Source organism: Stegostoma tigrinum, chromosome 4 (assembly GCF_030684315.1).
Source record: "Stegostoma tigrinum isolate sSteTig4 chromosome 4, sSteTig4.hap1, whole genome shotgun sequence".
Taxonomy (NCBI): Eukaryota; Metazoa; Chordata; class Chondrichthyes; order Orectolobiformes; family Stegostomatidae; genus Stegostoma; species Stegostoma tigrinum.
Genome location: NC_081357.1, coordinates 33,275,311 through 33,291,888, shown reverse-complemented (window position 1 = coordinate 33,291,888; position 16,578 = coordinate 33,275,311). Strand labels below are relative to the sequence as shown.

Genomic DNA, 16,578 nt, shown 5'->3' with positions numbered 1-16,578 from the left:
TTCAGATGTTAGATGTTCCTGCACACTGTTCATCTGGCATGATTTGAGAGAATTTCAAGGTTGTACTTACTTGTGGATTGATTTTAATGTTTCTTGATAGCCCCTATTCAGCTTGTAGTAAATTGAGAAGTGCCGTGCAATCAATGCTATTTCTTTAAACTCATCATTGAATTTTATTGAGAATTGTTACTCGACACTGAGAAATGCTGTGACCATAAAGACAGCTGCTCAAGAAGATTAGAGATAAGATACCATAATTACTGTTAGCATGAGCTTTACCGTAGGTTCTCCAAATTAAACTAATTTTCTTCAGCACACAGGTGCCAGTATGCAACTTTTAAAAGGTATCATGCATTAATAACATTTATTTTAATAAGTAGCTGACTAGTGTACATCAGTGAAGAAAAGTTTGAATTTTTTAAGTCATTTCAAGTCGGGTTACTTTGGAGGGCTGGACAGTTTTATGAAAAATTATGTTTTTGCTGGTAAATTCATTTTCAGCTAAACTAATAAATGCACCAGATTACCACCGGTAAATGCCTCAAGGAGTATTTTTTAAATGAGACAAAAAAAATCATCTGGGTGTTAGCAGTTCATAGAAGACTTCATGTTTGTGGTTGTGTGACTAAAGTGAGGCAGGAACCTGAACTGTACTTAATCTGCAAAAATGTTCATTGCATTTGCTACACTTATACAACACTGTTGAAACTCTAACCCTTCAAAATGATTCCTCAGTTAAATTACAGTCATTATGTTGCAATGGAAACTCCTTCACTGTGAATCTGACTGGGCATCAGCAGCACAGTATTCCACAGTGCTGAAGATTGCATAAAACTGGCCGACCATTAATGAAAATTAAAAACGGGAAGTACTGGAGAAATTCAGCAGGTCATACAGCACTTATGCAATGAGAAACAAAGTTAACATTTTCAGACCAACATGTCTCCTCTTTGGAACTTCGAAAGCATAAAGAAATACTGTATTGGATGCAAAATGTTAACTCTGCTTCTCATTCCAAAGGTACAGCTAGACTTTTGAGAGTTTCTGTTACTTTTCACTATTGTTTTCATCTCCAGTTTCCAGAATATAATATCTTGGTTTTATTCATGAGAATTACATAACAGTGGACTGAGCTAGACTCTTGACTTTTACCTCCACCACTTGTTAAAAAAAATCAAGTCTACACCGCTATCCATTGTCAAAAGGATAGTTACATGTGTTTGGGCAATCTCAGTCTAGTCCCTATACATACTTGGACTCAAAGACAAAACCAACTCTAATTTGGGAGTGAAATTGGAGATTTTCACATGGTGAGACAAGAGATAATTGGTATGGATTTAAAGAAGTATCACATTGGTCGACTGATGCAGCAGGAGGAACTCTTCTGAGATTGCTTATTGGATTTTAAGGGAGCAATTGTTGGTTTGGGGATGGGGCAAAAGCTAATAAACTGGCATCATCTACTTGCAAAGTTGACACAACAGACAAATGTCCAATGCATTTGTGTGTTGCCTGCTATGAGATCTTGCAAATGTCTTCAGCCCATCCCTGAAAAGCTCTAGAGATACAAAAGTCAGGGGGCATGATGATTTTGAAACTACTGCTGTAAAGCATTCCCATCTCATCTAGTTGGCAGCAGGCTTTTCTTATGGAAGGTTCTAAATATTTGCTACCACTGAAATGATATCTGGAGGTACATTTCAAAGTAGATTTTACCCCCTTTCCATGAACCTTTTGTGCTGGGTAAAGACTCCTCTGTGTCGTATTTCTGTTCTTATTCCTTCTCCTCAGGAGAGCTGCAAGTCTGTGAGGAGTAGGCTGTTGATACAGTTACTTACTTTTGGTTGTCATCGGGGTACAATAGCATAAAATCACCCATGCTGACCTGCTGGGTGAGAGCTTCCAGGCAGAGATCAACCAAACAAATTACACTGCTGTCAATGAATTTCCAAAGTTGGCAAATAATTAGTTGTGAAAATAACCTGTTAGTTCAATTACAGTTCAATTTTGCACAAAAATGGCAAGAAAGCAGCTTTGAGGTTTTGGAACAATGTGGGTGTCATTGGCAAGGCCCTCATTTATTGCCCATTTCTAATCACCCCTTTAAATACAGTTACCTTTATGAATACAATATAGTGACTTGTTGGGCCATTTTGGAGGGAAACGGAGAGGCACACACCATTGTTGGTTTGGGGTCATGTATCAGATTAGATTGAGGAAGGTAGCACTTCCAATTGGTTACATATTTAAGACTGAGATGAATACAATGTTTTTCTCTCAGATGGTTGTACATCTTTGAAATTTTTTTTCATGTAGAGTAATGGAAGCAGGGCCATTGGATATTTTTAAGACAGAGGTAGATAGATTCTTGACTAACAAGTGAGTCAGAGGGCAGAACAAAGACTGAAGTCTGGAAACAGTACATAATGCAGCATTACATTTAAAACATTGCTTATTGTAATCATACTGAGGTAACTATTTTAGCAGTGATTTTCATTCAATGCTTCCTATTTGGGTACAAACAATGCACTCAAGTCAAGGGGCTTGCTCATTGCACGGTCTAACATGGTAGAGTTAAATGCACATGCCAGTGAGTTGGAGCCAGCATCCTGACACGCTGTGAGTGATTTCACTGTAATCCCCCCATTGGCAGGGTAGACAAAGAAAGTTGAGTTGAGGCCACAATCAGATCATCATCAGAGGGTGGGTAGTGCTTGATGGTCAAATGAGCTACTGCTGCTCAAATTCCATATGTGTGTGTTCACCTCCTTGCCTAAAACATAGTAATCCAAGTGGGCTTTTATGAATATTCTGGTATTTACTAATACTGACTTTTTATTTCAGATTTACTTAGATAATTGCTGTGATGGTGGGATTTGTACTCATCACTTCAAATCAGGAGTCCAGACCTTGGGGTTATCAGTCCTTTAACATGACCGCCATGCTATTAGCGGTATAATTCTATATAGGTCTTCAGTCCTTCAATTGCTATTGTTATCTTACCATACCTTTACTGGTGCTATCCAAAACTCATGAGCGCACAGTTAAATTGCGAAAATTGCATTAATATTGCAGTAATTGAGTGACTAACATATTGAAGTTGACAATCTTCCTCTCCCAAGGGGTTTGCTCATTGCACGGTCTAACATGGTGGAGTTAAATGCACATGCCAGTGAGTTGGAGTCAGCATCCTGACACACTGTAAGTGATTTCACTGTTAACCCCCCATTGGCAGGGAAACCTACAATCCAATGCTGAGAGTTTAAGACACATTGTTGCTGAACAACATGTAGTTCGTACATTAGCATCTAACTATGCTAACAGACCTGGGAATGCCTGAAGCTGACATGGTGGTGTCAAATTTAACTTGGGCAGGATGATGAACTAGAGAAATGAATGTAATGAGAGTTCAGCTTGAGACTTGGGTCATTTTAATTCCGTTTGTTACTGTGGTAAGAATGCAATGAAAAAAATAATTTACTAGCAATTGTATAAGAGAGATAAAATGCCAACCATATTGTGGTTTCTGATTGTATCTGATGCCTTCGTTTAGCTTCTTGATTGTGATCACTCCCAGATAACTAATTTTTTTTTAATAGTAAAAACAATTAAGGAATAAATTGATACTTCTGATTGGAGCTACTCTGCGTATTTGCCAATAGATGATTCTGCAATCTTACTTTTCCCAAACAAACTGTTGCTCTTACCATTGGCACTTGAAATGATGCGGTATTAAATTCATGACAAATTCTATTACATATTTTAAAAAATATGTTTAGTCATCCATTTAGGAACAAATATATGTGCTTTGGTTCAGGGCTTTGGTCCAGAGCTCAATCTTGACTTGAGTGCATTGTTTGTACTCAAGTAGGAAGCATTGAATGAAAATCACTGCTAAAATAGTTACCTCAGTATGATTGCAATGAGCAAAGTTTGAAATGTAATGCTGCATTATGTACTATTTCCAGACTTCAGTCTTTGTTCTTAAATGTAAGAAGAGGCTAGAAGATGTTTTACATCAGTGAAGTGTTACGATGTAGAAGGAGGCCATTCAACCAGCTGTTTCTATACCTCTGAGCATTTGAACTTCGTGCAAATTTTAATTAGTAAGTGCAGCGTGCTCAAATGATCCCACTATCTTTGGGAGTTAGGATTGTTTGGTTAAGATCTATGTACTAAGATTGAGTGACAAACTTAAAGTTACTCCAACGTATCTATTTCTTTCACATAACAGTGTGAAATGATTTACATTTGGTGAACATGGCTCATCTGAAACAGCAACACTGTGGACAAAAACCATAAAATTCAAATAAAATCAGCTGCTTTGCATATCAAATACTGTGAATACTATTCGCTATAATGCACACATCAAAGGACAAAAAATGACTGTCCAACAACCATCACTGATCTGGAAAGATACGTCTTGGAATATTGCAACAACCTTCAATTAGTTTTAAAAAGAAATTCAAATTTCTTGTTAACAGCTGAATGGATGATACCACAAGATTTCACATTTTCTTAGTGTCTAACTGTAAAAAAGTGGTCACCAGATGACTGGTGGTATTTAACCTGAGGATCACATTCCACAAAGAATGGTCCTTCATGATAATCTCAGCTGGTGCAGAATTGAAACCACACTGACAGTATTACTTTATATTGTCACTAGCTGCTTTTCCAACTGAGATAACTGACCCATCAAGTGACCGAAAGCTTTACCAATTAACCACTAGTTTTGGAGAAAACTAATATTTTAAATGATAGAAGAGACATTCATATTTTTACTTTTTGCATCCAAGGGAACATGGATATTCTTCACAGAATGCTTTGCATTGTCTTTTAAGTAGAAATTCAGCTTGGTGATTATTGGTCTAAGGTGATTATTGGATCCCATCAGTTCACTTAGTCCTTTTTCTTTCTCAGTTTGGAAATAGTTATTCCTGGAACTGTCTTCTGCAGTTATACTTCTTCCTCTAACACAAGCTAGACAAATCTTTCCACTCATTTGAAGTACTTTTGAATTTCGTCCTTTCAATCTGAGAACAAGCTTCCACCTGCAGTTCTGTGTGATGAACCATAATGCTTCGCTGCTCTCCTTCTCCAAATCCTGGAATACTAACTATGCCTTTAAGGCTATCTTAGAACCTTACTTTCTGAAAGTCCATCTCCATGGTGATGTGAATTACATGGACTGTTATCAATGTAGAAATATTGATTACTTACACTTGAGATTACAGCACTCTCCTATCTGAGAAATAAATGGACAGTTTACAGCAGAAATGTCCACAACCCAACATTCTCTGCACTTTTCTAGGGCTTTTGAAACTCACAGTTTACCTACAGTTAGCACACAGGCTGCTGTCATTGTCTGTATGTGTAGACATTTTGGATCTTCTTCCCTCTGTATCAGGTTGATCCAGGTTATTGTCAGGCAGACTTCAGAGCAGTCTCATGAACTCTGATTTTACTTAAATGAAACACACATTTCAAAATATAACAACCTCATAGAGCTCATAACTGTACCAATTTCAGTACGTTTTAAGCTTATGCTGATATTACCACTCAATCAAATCTAACAAATAAGTGAAACTTTTAAAATTGTGGCTTATAATGCCAACTAAACTTGATGGAATTCAATTCCACTTCATGTATCCTGCTACCTATAACCTAATAAAAGTTTCCCTTAACAGTTAGTGTGTTTTTAAAACCTCTCTGTGTTATATTGGCTTTCTGCTAATGTCATATTTAATAACGATTGTTCAATAAATAGAATCGTGTGTAAGATATTCCTCAGCAAACACACAGTTTTACTTTTCACAAAAAGTCATGAGGATGAAATTAAGATAACAAGGTGTAGAGCTGGATGAACATCTCCTCTGATGCTGTTTGACCCTGCTGTGTTCATCCAGCTTTACACTTTGTTACGTCAGATTCTCTAGCATCTGCAGCTCCTACTATCTATGAGGATGAAATTGTCAGTTTGTCCACTTTGATTAAGTAAAAACCGAAAGTACTGTGGATGCTGTAAACCAGGAATAAAAACAAAGTTGTGGGATAAACTCAGCAGGTCTGACAGTATCTGTGAAGGGAAAAACAGAGTTACCATTTCAGGCCCAGTGACCCTACCTCAGAACAGTTCTGAGGACGGGTCCTGGACCCGAAAAGTTAACTCTATTTTCTCCTTCACAGATGTTGCCAGACCTGCTGAGCTTATCCAGCAACTTTTTTTTAGTCCACTTAGATTTCCTTAAAGAGTCAAACTGTGCGTGGAAATTAATGTCATCCTCCTCTGAAGATTTGGTGGCAGAAAGGTATTTAATCATGCAAGAGGTTGGCTGATCATCACACCACCTAGAGAAAAAGTACTAGGGAAACTAATGGCATTGAAAGACCTGTAGCTCCTGTAAACTTGATGGGATAGACCCTAGGATATCAAAAGAAATTGCTACAGCAATAATGGATGCACTGATAGTAATCATCCAGAATTATTAGATTGGGGAAAATGCCAGACGATTAACAACCTGCAACCTATGGAGTTCCACAGGGATCAGTGTTAGAGCCACAGTTATTTGCAATATATATTAATGACTTGGATGAGGAAAGTACTGTCCTATGGCCAAGATTATAGATGACACAAAAATAGCTGGGAAGTGAAGTGGTGCAGATGATGCAAAAAGTCTGCAAAGGGAAATAGGTTAAGCGAGTGGGCAAGGCTTAGTATATGGAATATAATGTGGAAAAATGAGACTACACATTTTGCCAGGAAGTATACAGGAGCTGAACATTATTTTAAAAATGGCGAAAGATTACAGAAAGCCAAACAATGAGGAATTTGGGTGTCATCATGCATTACTCACGTAAAGCTCACATCCAAGGTTGGCATAAAACATGCAAGACAAATTGAATGTTGGCTTTTAAAACTAAGAAATTCTTGTTAAGATTATACAAGACATGAGGTAGACCAGACTTGGAATTTGGTGAACAGGTTTAATCCCTTTATCTAAAGAAACATACACTGGAGGCAGTCTGGAGAAGGTTCATTCGGTTGATTCTGGGTTTGGAGGGGTTATCTTAAGTCTAGGGCTTGAATAGGTTGGATCTGTTTTCACTGGACTTTAAAATCATGGGAGATTACTGTATGGAATGTATGAGATTTTTAGGGTACTACAGGGTAGTTGAGGAGAGGTTGTTTCCCAGTGTTGGAGAGTCTCAGACCAGAGGGCATAATCTCAGAAGAATGGAGGATTTTTTCTCTCAAACAATCATGAGTCTGTGTAATTCTTTACCATTTAAGGCTGTAGAAGCTCAGCTGCTAGGTATATTCAAGACTGAGATAGACAGATTTTTAATCAATAGGGGATTCTGTAAAGGTTATGCAGAAAAGACATGAAAGTGGAATTGAGGATGTAGATCAGCTCAAGGAGATTTGATGGGCTGCATCTTATGGTCTTCCCTAATCCATTCCCATTAAGTGGAAGTTGGGAGGTCATGTTGCAGCTGTACAAGACATTGATTTGGAGTATTGCATGCAATTCTGGCCTCCCTCCTGTAGGAAAGATGTTGTGAAACTTGAAAGGGTTCAGAAAAGATTTACAAGGATGTTGCCAGGATTGGAGGGTTTGACCTATAGGGAGGGGCTGAATAGGCTGTGGCTATTTTTCCTGGAGCATCAGAGGTGGAGGGGTGACCTCAATGAGGTTTATAAAATCATGAGGGGCATGGATAGAGTAAACAGGCAAGGTCATTTCCCTGGGGCGGGGGAGTCCAAAACTAGAGGACCTAGATTTAAGGTGAGAGGGTAAAGATATAAAAGGGACTTAAGGGGCAACCTTTTCACACAAAGGGTGGTGCATGTATGAAATGAGCTTCCAGAAGAAGTCGTGGAGGCTGGTGCAATTACAACATTTAAAAGGCATCTGGATGGGTATGTGAATAGGAAAGGTTTAGAGGGATATGGGCCAAATGCTGGCAAATAGGATTACATTTGTATAAGACATCTGATCGGCATGGACAAGATGGACCGAAGCTGTACAAGCCTACGATTCTAAGTATGCAGGGCACAGGCCCCTGGATGCTTTTACCACTCCATGGACAATTGAGGCCCTTAAGTGGTCAATTACTACCCACCTAACCATGTCAGTTATCCACCATTAATTTTTACTCAATAGCAGATGGAAGGGATGGTGGATGTTTGCCACAAGAGGAGCACAAGCAAGCACTTGTTTACTGTCCAGCAACCAAGGGGTATGGAGCTGGGGGACAGGATTGGCGGAAGGAGAGCCTGCTGTGATGTACTAATTGATGGACCTATTCTCAGAGTCTTGACAGGCAGAACTTGTGCTGGAAGGCAGTTCAGTCAGTGTTCTGATGCATACCTGAGTGGCACTTAATTCAGCAGATCATTTCTAAAAGACCCAATTCATTACTGCTGCCAACCATTTTCTGGCAGCCAAGATTCCTGCTCCTGCATGCGCGCGCGCGTGCATATGTGCATATGTGTGTGTGTGTGTGTGTGTTTTTCGTAGTCTTGTTGTAAGATGGAACGTCACTGGCTGGTCAGCATTTATTGCCCATCGCTAGTTACACTTGGGAAGGTGGTGATGAGCTGCAGTCCATGTGCTGTGGGTTGACCCACAATGTACTTAAGAAGGGAATTCCAGGATCTTGACCCAGCGACAGTGAAAGATCGGTAATGAAATATTTCCAAGTCAGAGTGGTGAGTGACTTAGAGGGGAACTTGCAGCTGGTGGTATTCCCATGTGTCTGCTGCACTTGACCTTCTAAATGGAAGTGGTTGTGGTTTTGGAAGATGGTGTACGACATTAAAAAAAAAGTGAAATTCTAGAAATACTGAGTCAGACTGAAGCTTTAAACTCCATTCCCCTGCACAGATGCTTGCCAACCTGCTGAGCATTTCTAGTATTTTCCTTTTTTTTCCCTTAATTTGAGAACAGTGCTTTTGACAGTTGGTGCTAAGGAAAGGGAGTTTGAGCATTACTGAAAGAAGACCGTTTTTTGGTACTTTTCTTCTTGCACTCATCAGGATAATTCACAACAATACTAATTTGAGAGGAAAGGCAAAATTTGCATGACGGGGAGCTTTGATTGATTATCGAATTGCTTCTGATTGATAGAGCTGTTGCCATGAAGAATGCACTAATTAATAATAGTTCATAGTTAACAACCAGGTTGGTTCACCTCAACACCCGTGTCATTTCAATTGAACAAAAGAGGCAATAACCATTCACTAGATCACTTCTCAGGATAATGGTCTGACCAATCATTGCCAACCTGCCTGATTTAAAATTTAAACAAAGCCTAGCTGTTAACTGACAACCATCATGAATTAGCACTCTCTCCACAGCGATCAATGCCATTGTCATTAACAGCCCACTTGCCAACCATTCAGCACTCCTCTTCTGCAAATGTTAGTGTTCCCCTTGAATTGGTATTTTAGAAATTGCCCTGATGAGTGCAAAAAGCATTGACACAGTGTATTACTCTTCCAAACAGCTAAAAGACTACACCTTTAATTGATTCAGAGATAGTGGGAACTCCAGAAAATCTGAAGAAGGGTCCAGCCTTCATGTTCCTCTGATGCTGCTTGACCTGCTGTGTTCATACAGCTCTACAGCTTGTTACCTCACATTTTTAATTGGCCAGAGCTCTTTGTGATTGTCAATGCTGGGAGTAGAGAGAGAATCTGTCAAAAAATGGCCGTTAAGAAAGGGATACAAAAGAACGAGGTCGAGGTGTTAAATCAGACTGTGTTGGTGACTTATAGATATGAGCTCTCAAGCCGAAGGTTTTATAGTTCGATGTGAAATTAACAAGCAAAATCAGGGGAAACTCAGGTTACAGCGAGTAAAAGTTCAGTTTTGGATCTTTTTAAAAGAAAGCAAATTCTGTCATGCAGAGAATGCTTATTCAGTACACTCTTTGTGAATACAGGAGAATTCACAAGACAGACCTTTTGAGATATATTCAAATTACAGATGGTACATCATTGGACAGATGTTCAATGCTATGATCTTTGTATGATACTATTATTTCTCAAGATTTTGAGCAGATAAAGGTGAACTTCAGACCTGTGTCCCTCAGCCTCATTAACTGGTGGCAAATCAATAACTGTAATGATTACACTCGCTACTTTGTGTCATGTTTCCAAGAACTCTTTATTGGTAACACCCCTAACTAGAAAAAGAAAAGTATCCTCTAATCTCCATGAACAAAAGCACATGAGATCTGCTGCATGCATGTATGAAACACACAGTACAGTCTTTTGTGATAGGAACTGCTTAAATTTTGGCTCGGTGTTTAATATTGGAGCACTGGTATTCATTGGAGTACAATCTAGTTGCCGAAATATTGGCCTTTCATTGCTACATGGTGTCTATTAATTTGCAGGATTGGCTAAGTGACAATTCTCTAGCAGTTCTATAACCAATGTTTTACTGTTTCATGGTTTTGTTTCTCATTGAAATACTAACTGCACCTTTTCTCCTTTCTTTCTGTCCACAGAAAGCTGATCTTGCAGTTGCACCCCTGACTATCACCTACGTCCGAGAGAAGGTCATTGACTTCTCAAAGCCATTCATGACTCTGGGAATAAGTATTTTGTACCGAAAGCCCAACGGTACAAACCCTGGCGTTTTCTCCTTCCTGAATCCTCTCTCCCCTGATATCTGGATGTATATTCTGCTGGCTTACTTGGGTGTCAGTTGTGTGCTGTTTGTCATAGCCAGGTAACATGATGCCTTCAGTGAGTTTTGGCAATGCCACTATGTTTTTGCAAATGTTGTCAAAAGTCACTGATTTTTTTTTGTTGGTTTCGTCCCCCTTTGTTTTGACACCTCTGTGCTGTTTGTCATCTCTGTCTGAGGAAAACACTTGCTAAAACTGGGGAGCGGAAGCACCTGATTTTCAGAAAGACATTTTGACTGGGTTTCTGGTGTAGGAAAGCATGCTAGACCAGTATCTCTTTTTTTTAGTGCCCGTACTGTACTGCTGACATCGTGTAAATGATGAGCGCTGTCCAGAAGAAAAATGAAAGCAGTTAATTGAATTTTACACATTGCACCATTTCACTGCACACATAGTCTGAAGAATAGAAAATGTGATTTCATAGAAAACGTCTTAAGAAATGCTATTAATTAGTCTTGGCAGGGTTTTTTTGGTGTGGAACGGGAAAAGCAGCAGGGAGATGGTAGTCCATCATGCAGCGCTGACAATTAGGAAAACTATCACCCAACTCCCACTGTTACCGAGAAATGCTTTTCACCTTGCTTCAAATGCATGTTCTTGAACATTGTGCAATTGCTGCAGTTATATACTGCACCAGCTAGTGCAGTACTGACTGCATATTTAAGATTAATATGAGTAAGGAACTGTGCTGTATATTGTATCATGCAGGAGACTTGATTGTATGTACTAAAATACAAATAGTGGCGCTGGTCATTCCTCTGTGCTGAGCATTTTCTGTTGTTCATGAAGTTTAGCAAACAGATCAGAAAAGAATGGGAAAGTTTCAGAAATTCTATCACTTCTGTATTTACATTTTAAATGATGGTGCACAGAGATGAACAAGTTTGAACTCATTTTAAAAAGAGAATATCACAGCTAACTGAGGGTAAGATGCTTTGTTTGTGATGATCCTACTGGATGTGATGTCTGCCTTCCCTGGCAACAATATTTCATCCTCTTGGCATTCAATATTGATACTGAATACAGCATTCAGTGTAAGGATATGGAAACTAATTTCAGGCTTGCCAAATGCATCTGTCGTAGTTGTCTTCATTCTGGTGTATTTTTTTATTAAGCTCTCCCCCAAAGAAATTCCCCATAAACTTCAAATGTCTTAGTTTGTAAAGATGTCTCCCAGAGTATTGGTGAGACTATCAATAACAGGAACCTATCATCCTCATATCTGATTAGACCTGCAGTTGTTACTCCAGTGCTTGACTGCTGGGGGTTGAGGGAGGGGAAGAATGATGATAGTAAAGTCACCAAGTTCCATATGATCTTTAATAATGCAGCATAAAAACATGATTCGCTATTATATTTGCTGCTTAAGGTAAAGTATTCATCCCCCTCCATGTGAGAAGAATAAAGCATCAGTGCTTTTTACCTTAAATACAAAAACTGAGCCATATGTTTGAAGACTTTATATTCTTAGACATTTGCGGTTACTGCACTAATTCCAGGATTTTTGTTGTCAGAACCAAATATGCACTCTTCACCTTTGAGACAGCAGTAAAACGCACAGTATGTGAAACAGGAGTATTAGGCTGGCAGAAATAAGGATTAAGCATTTCAGGCCAGTGAAACCACTTTTGAGTCTGTCTAAAATTGAAATTTTATGCAGAAAACCTTAAGGGAACCTCCACATCAACTGGTATAGTAGTTTTTGGGATATTCCTGATTTTTCAATCCTACAGCCAAAATTCTTATTAGATATAACAAGTTGTAGAGCTGGATGAACACAGCAGGCCAAACAGCATCAGAGGAGCAGGAAGGTTGACGTTTCTAATTTTCTGAAGAATGGTATAGGCCCAAAACGTCAGCCTTCCTGCTCCTCTGATGCTGCTTGGCCTGCTGTGTTCATCCAGCTCTATACCTTGTTATCTCAGATTCTCTATCATCTGCAGTTACTACTATCTCAGAAACCTTCTTATTAGATATGTTTTATTGATGACTGTGTGAATGCACTGCATCAGGAGGTATCAAAACCTTTAGTAGAGGAAACGCTACTGCCCAATGTGGTCATCCCAAAAAACTTGATCTTTCAAATTTTCCAAGCTTTCTTGAATGTATTTTGCGAGCAGAAGGAGAAGCAATTGAATATTTTTCCATACCGACCTATTGTTGTCTACATTATTGAAACCTGAGATTCTTCTGATCTTAATGGTTCAGTGTGAGTGAGCAAACCTTTTGCCAATTGCTTCTCTAATGTCAATTTGTGTGAAAAGTTATTGACTGCACCATAAACTACAGTTGTCCAAGGAAAAACGCTGCGAACCTCTGTATGATTTGTGATGCAGTACACTTGCGACAGATTTGTTTCTGTTGCTTGGCCACTGTCTCAAGCTGTTCAGAATGATGCACATTCTCACTGACAAATTCAGCACCAAACTAGCTACCATATATTTGCAGATTTGTAAAGACTGCACAGCCATTTAAAGGTAGCAGGTAGGACCCCATTCCAAGATTCCTGCCCCAATTCCTGTTAAGCAAAGTTTTAGTCATGTGGGATAAGGGTATGGATGGTGAACCCATGCCTCATATGGCCAGCATGGCAAGCTCCATTGACAGGGTTAGTATGTCTTGCCTCTCCTGTTTTTATAGAGCCATGTCAGCTCCTCCATGACTTGTATTTCACAGTTCCTCAGAGGAATCATGAACTTTAGGTGGATTTGAGGACATCTTTTCAAAGTGTGGCCAATGGGCCTTAACAATGCTCCTGGTCCCAGTGCCACTTTCGTGTCAATTCTCACCTTTTGCATCCCTCACCCCACCCAATACCTTCATGGCAACTCATGGCAATTCCATACCCATTTGTCGTGTCTGTATTCTATTCAGAATCAATTAGCTCTGTAGTAATAATTGTTTGTTGGAACCATGTATAATCAACAACTTGTAAACTTTAGGAGCAAATTACTGCAGAAGCTGGAAGCTGTACTAAAAACAAAAAAAAATACTGGAAATCACAGTGGGTCAGGCAACATTCATGGAGAGAGAGCAAGCTAATGTTTTGAGTCTGGATGACTTCATCAACTCCGAAAGAGTCAATAGACTCAAAAAATTTAGCTTGCTCTCTCTCCATGAATGCTGCCTGGCCTGCTGTGATTTCCAGCATTTTTTTTGTTGTCAACTTTTGAACTCCCTTAAAAGAAACTGCAGTTGTTATATAGTTATCAGACTCAACTTATCACTCTCAACCAACCAGACCTTTAAAAGTGTCAATAACAGAAACTATAAACAACTGGCCCCACTTAATCTTGTGAAAATAAAAAAAAAATGAGCCATTGACAATAGAGTACACAGTAAAAAATAAGCTTATTATAACATCATAAAGCTATCAATCATGTATAATTTTTCCTTTTCCGCAGCTGTGTCAGTATGAGTAAACTTTCTTGGGGAAAAGAAATTGCTGAAATTTCTGTTTTTATTTCGGATCTCCAGCATCCGCAGTACTTCACTTTTATCCTTTTAGGGGATTCCAGGCTGTTAGCCAAACCTCCTTATGCTTCCTTATGCTTCCTTAACTGCGAGCACAGGTGCCCATAAAACATTTGCCTTCTTCACATTGTGTTTGGAGTTACATGTAATCGAGACCAGTTAGATGGCAGATTTTCTTTCCTAATGTATCTTAGAGAACCAGATGGAATTTTATGTCCCTAGTTACATGCTCACCATTAAATTGGCTAATTTAAATTAATAAGAATTAATTTTCTTTGTATTTAGTCATGCTTTAATGGGGGACATTACATTGCTGTTCTTAAAACATTAGTTATGTCCCTTTCCATTAGCTATTAGTTATGACAATTCCTGTTGGTGCAACAGTATTTTAAATCAGTGTTAACTGAAACAAACAGAGGCAAAGACGGATGAGGTCCCTTGAGCATTATAATTCAGCTACATATTAAGTCACTTGTCTGTACAAATGTAAGAGACAGTTATCCCTGCCCTTTCCTTTGTTTGTCCAAGTACTTAGTCTGCAAATTTCTCTTAGAGATGCTGAAGCATCCCTGCATAAGGGAAGGGTAATTATATATGAATGGATAAATTAGGAGCAAAAGTAGGCCATTCAGCCCTTCAAATTTACTTTGCCATTTTATTAGGCTATAACTGAACCAATTATGGCCTATGTTTTTTTTCTGCCCGACCTCGTACCCTTTGACTCCCTTGTTAGTCAAGAATCTGTTGATCTCAGCCATACAATTATATTTAGTCTCCCTTTGCCCCCACACCACCACTCCCAGTATGTCATGGTTTCTGTCCCGAGTGCACAAGACCAATTCTATGTAGCTGCCACATATCAACAGAGTTCATCTTGAATATGAAGGCCCTCACCTCTTGAGTAACCTTCCTGTTCCCCTGATTCAGCCTCACAGATTATTACCTAGGCAAGATGCCAAAAGGCCACTGCTGTTTCCAGACCATATCTGAGGAAAGGCGTCCTTAGTTTGAATTCATGCTTAACAGTTAGGAGCATAAAATCTCGTCAGTTGATTTATTCACTTAATAATTTATTAAGATGTGAAACAAATGTTCCCCTCGAGAAAGCCACTTTTGTTTAAATTTCACGCTGCAATCACTGGCAGTATTGAAAAAGAGAAATGAGGAAAAAAAATGAAACCGTAACTTGAGCAATTTGTCAAACTACCTCTCTTTTCTTTAGCAGTTTTGCACAATTTTCAAAGACTGAACCATATGACATGCATTTCACACTGGGCTGCCCTATCAATCAAAGTGAAGCTAATTTTGTGACAGTGCCATTGCACGCCATGACCATTCTCTCAGATGCTTAGCAAACAAAGCTATCTGGAATCAATGAAAATGCAGCTCTCTGCTTCTATTCAGTGCTGACTTGCCAATCCCACTGTGTCTAAACATCCAGCATAAGTGAGAACACGCTCACGCTTTGATTAGAATGGGAACTGTGCTCCATACTGCTGAGATTCTTAGAGAGCTAACTAGTCTGTTGCTGAGCGGGCAAGGCACTGTGAAAATGCTATGATGAATTTAAACAAACTCTGATGAATTCCAGAAAGTTTTTTTTTGAGAAAGACAATTGTAATCGTGCTGGGATCTTGTGCATTTCTAGGACCCGTGAAAATGTTTGTCATCTGACAGATGATCAATTGCTCACTTCCAGCTGCTCTCCCTTTTGTTTGTTCTCTTTCTCAGCCTAAGTTCCACTGGCTCCCCTTCCTCCTTTGTTGGGCATTCACTAAGGCCTTGATTTCATTTCCGAGGTCACATGTGCAGACTGACAGTAAACCTATTTCCATGAAGCTGACTTCTAGAAATGGTCACCCACATTCAGCATTTTCAGTCCAGGAGGTGGTGCTGGTGCGGGGATGTGGCGGGGGGAGGTGAGGATGGGGTGGCTGCATAAGAAGGTAGTTCAAGTGGCTATGAAGACCTAAGGAGTCTTATAATTCCTCAGGTGGGCTGGGGGTGGGGGGTGAGGAGGGGCAAGCCTGCCAGGGGAGCTAGCACTGTGGTCAAAATTACAAGAAAGGAATGGTGTAGTCAATATCCCTCCAACCATCACACCTCAAACCACAAGCACCCAGCACAAAGGAGAAAAAAAATGTTCTTTGACTTAAAGTTCCAAATCACAGACTGTATTCAGTAAAACACTCTCATTCACAAAACAAAGCCCATTTTAACAGGTACTTGCACTTCTTGACAGGTTGACATTTCTTAACAGCCCTTGAAACTTTTTTGATAATTCTTGAGAAGTGGTCATCACTTGACACTTGTGGCAAGCTCCAAACCCAAAAGTACAACACCTTCACTCCCACCTCAATGATGCCTTGGATGTATATCCACACGGGCTCTCGAATTTTCTAC

General features: G+C 39.4%; 1 protein-coding gene across 9 annotated transcripts in view; it reads left to right on the top strand.

The window, feature by feature from the left end:
* Positions 1-16,578, top strand: part of LOC125452265 (glutamate receptor ionotropic, kainate 2) — a 431,852-nt gene that overhangs the window by 336,897 nt on the left and 78,377 nt on the right. For all 9 annotated transcript variants that reach the window (XM_048530454.2, XM_048530460.2, XM_048530457.2 and 6 more), the window contains one exon: positions 10,519-10,742. In XM_048530454.2, coding sequence (XP_048386411.1) covers positions 10,519-10,742 — 224 coding nt within the window. The remainder of the gene's footprint in view (positions 1-10,518; positions 10,743-16,578) is intronic.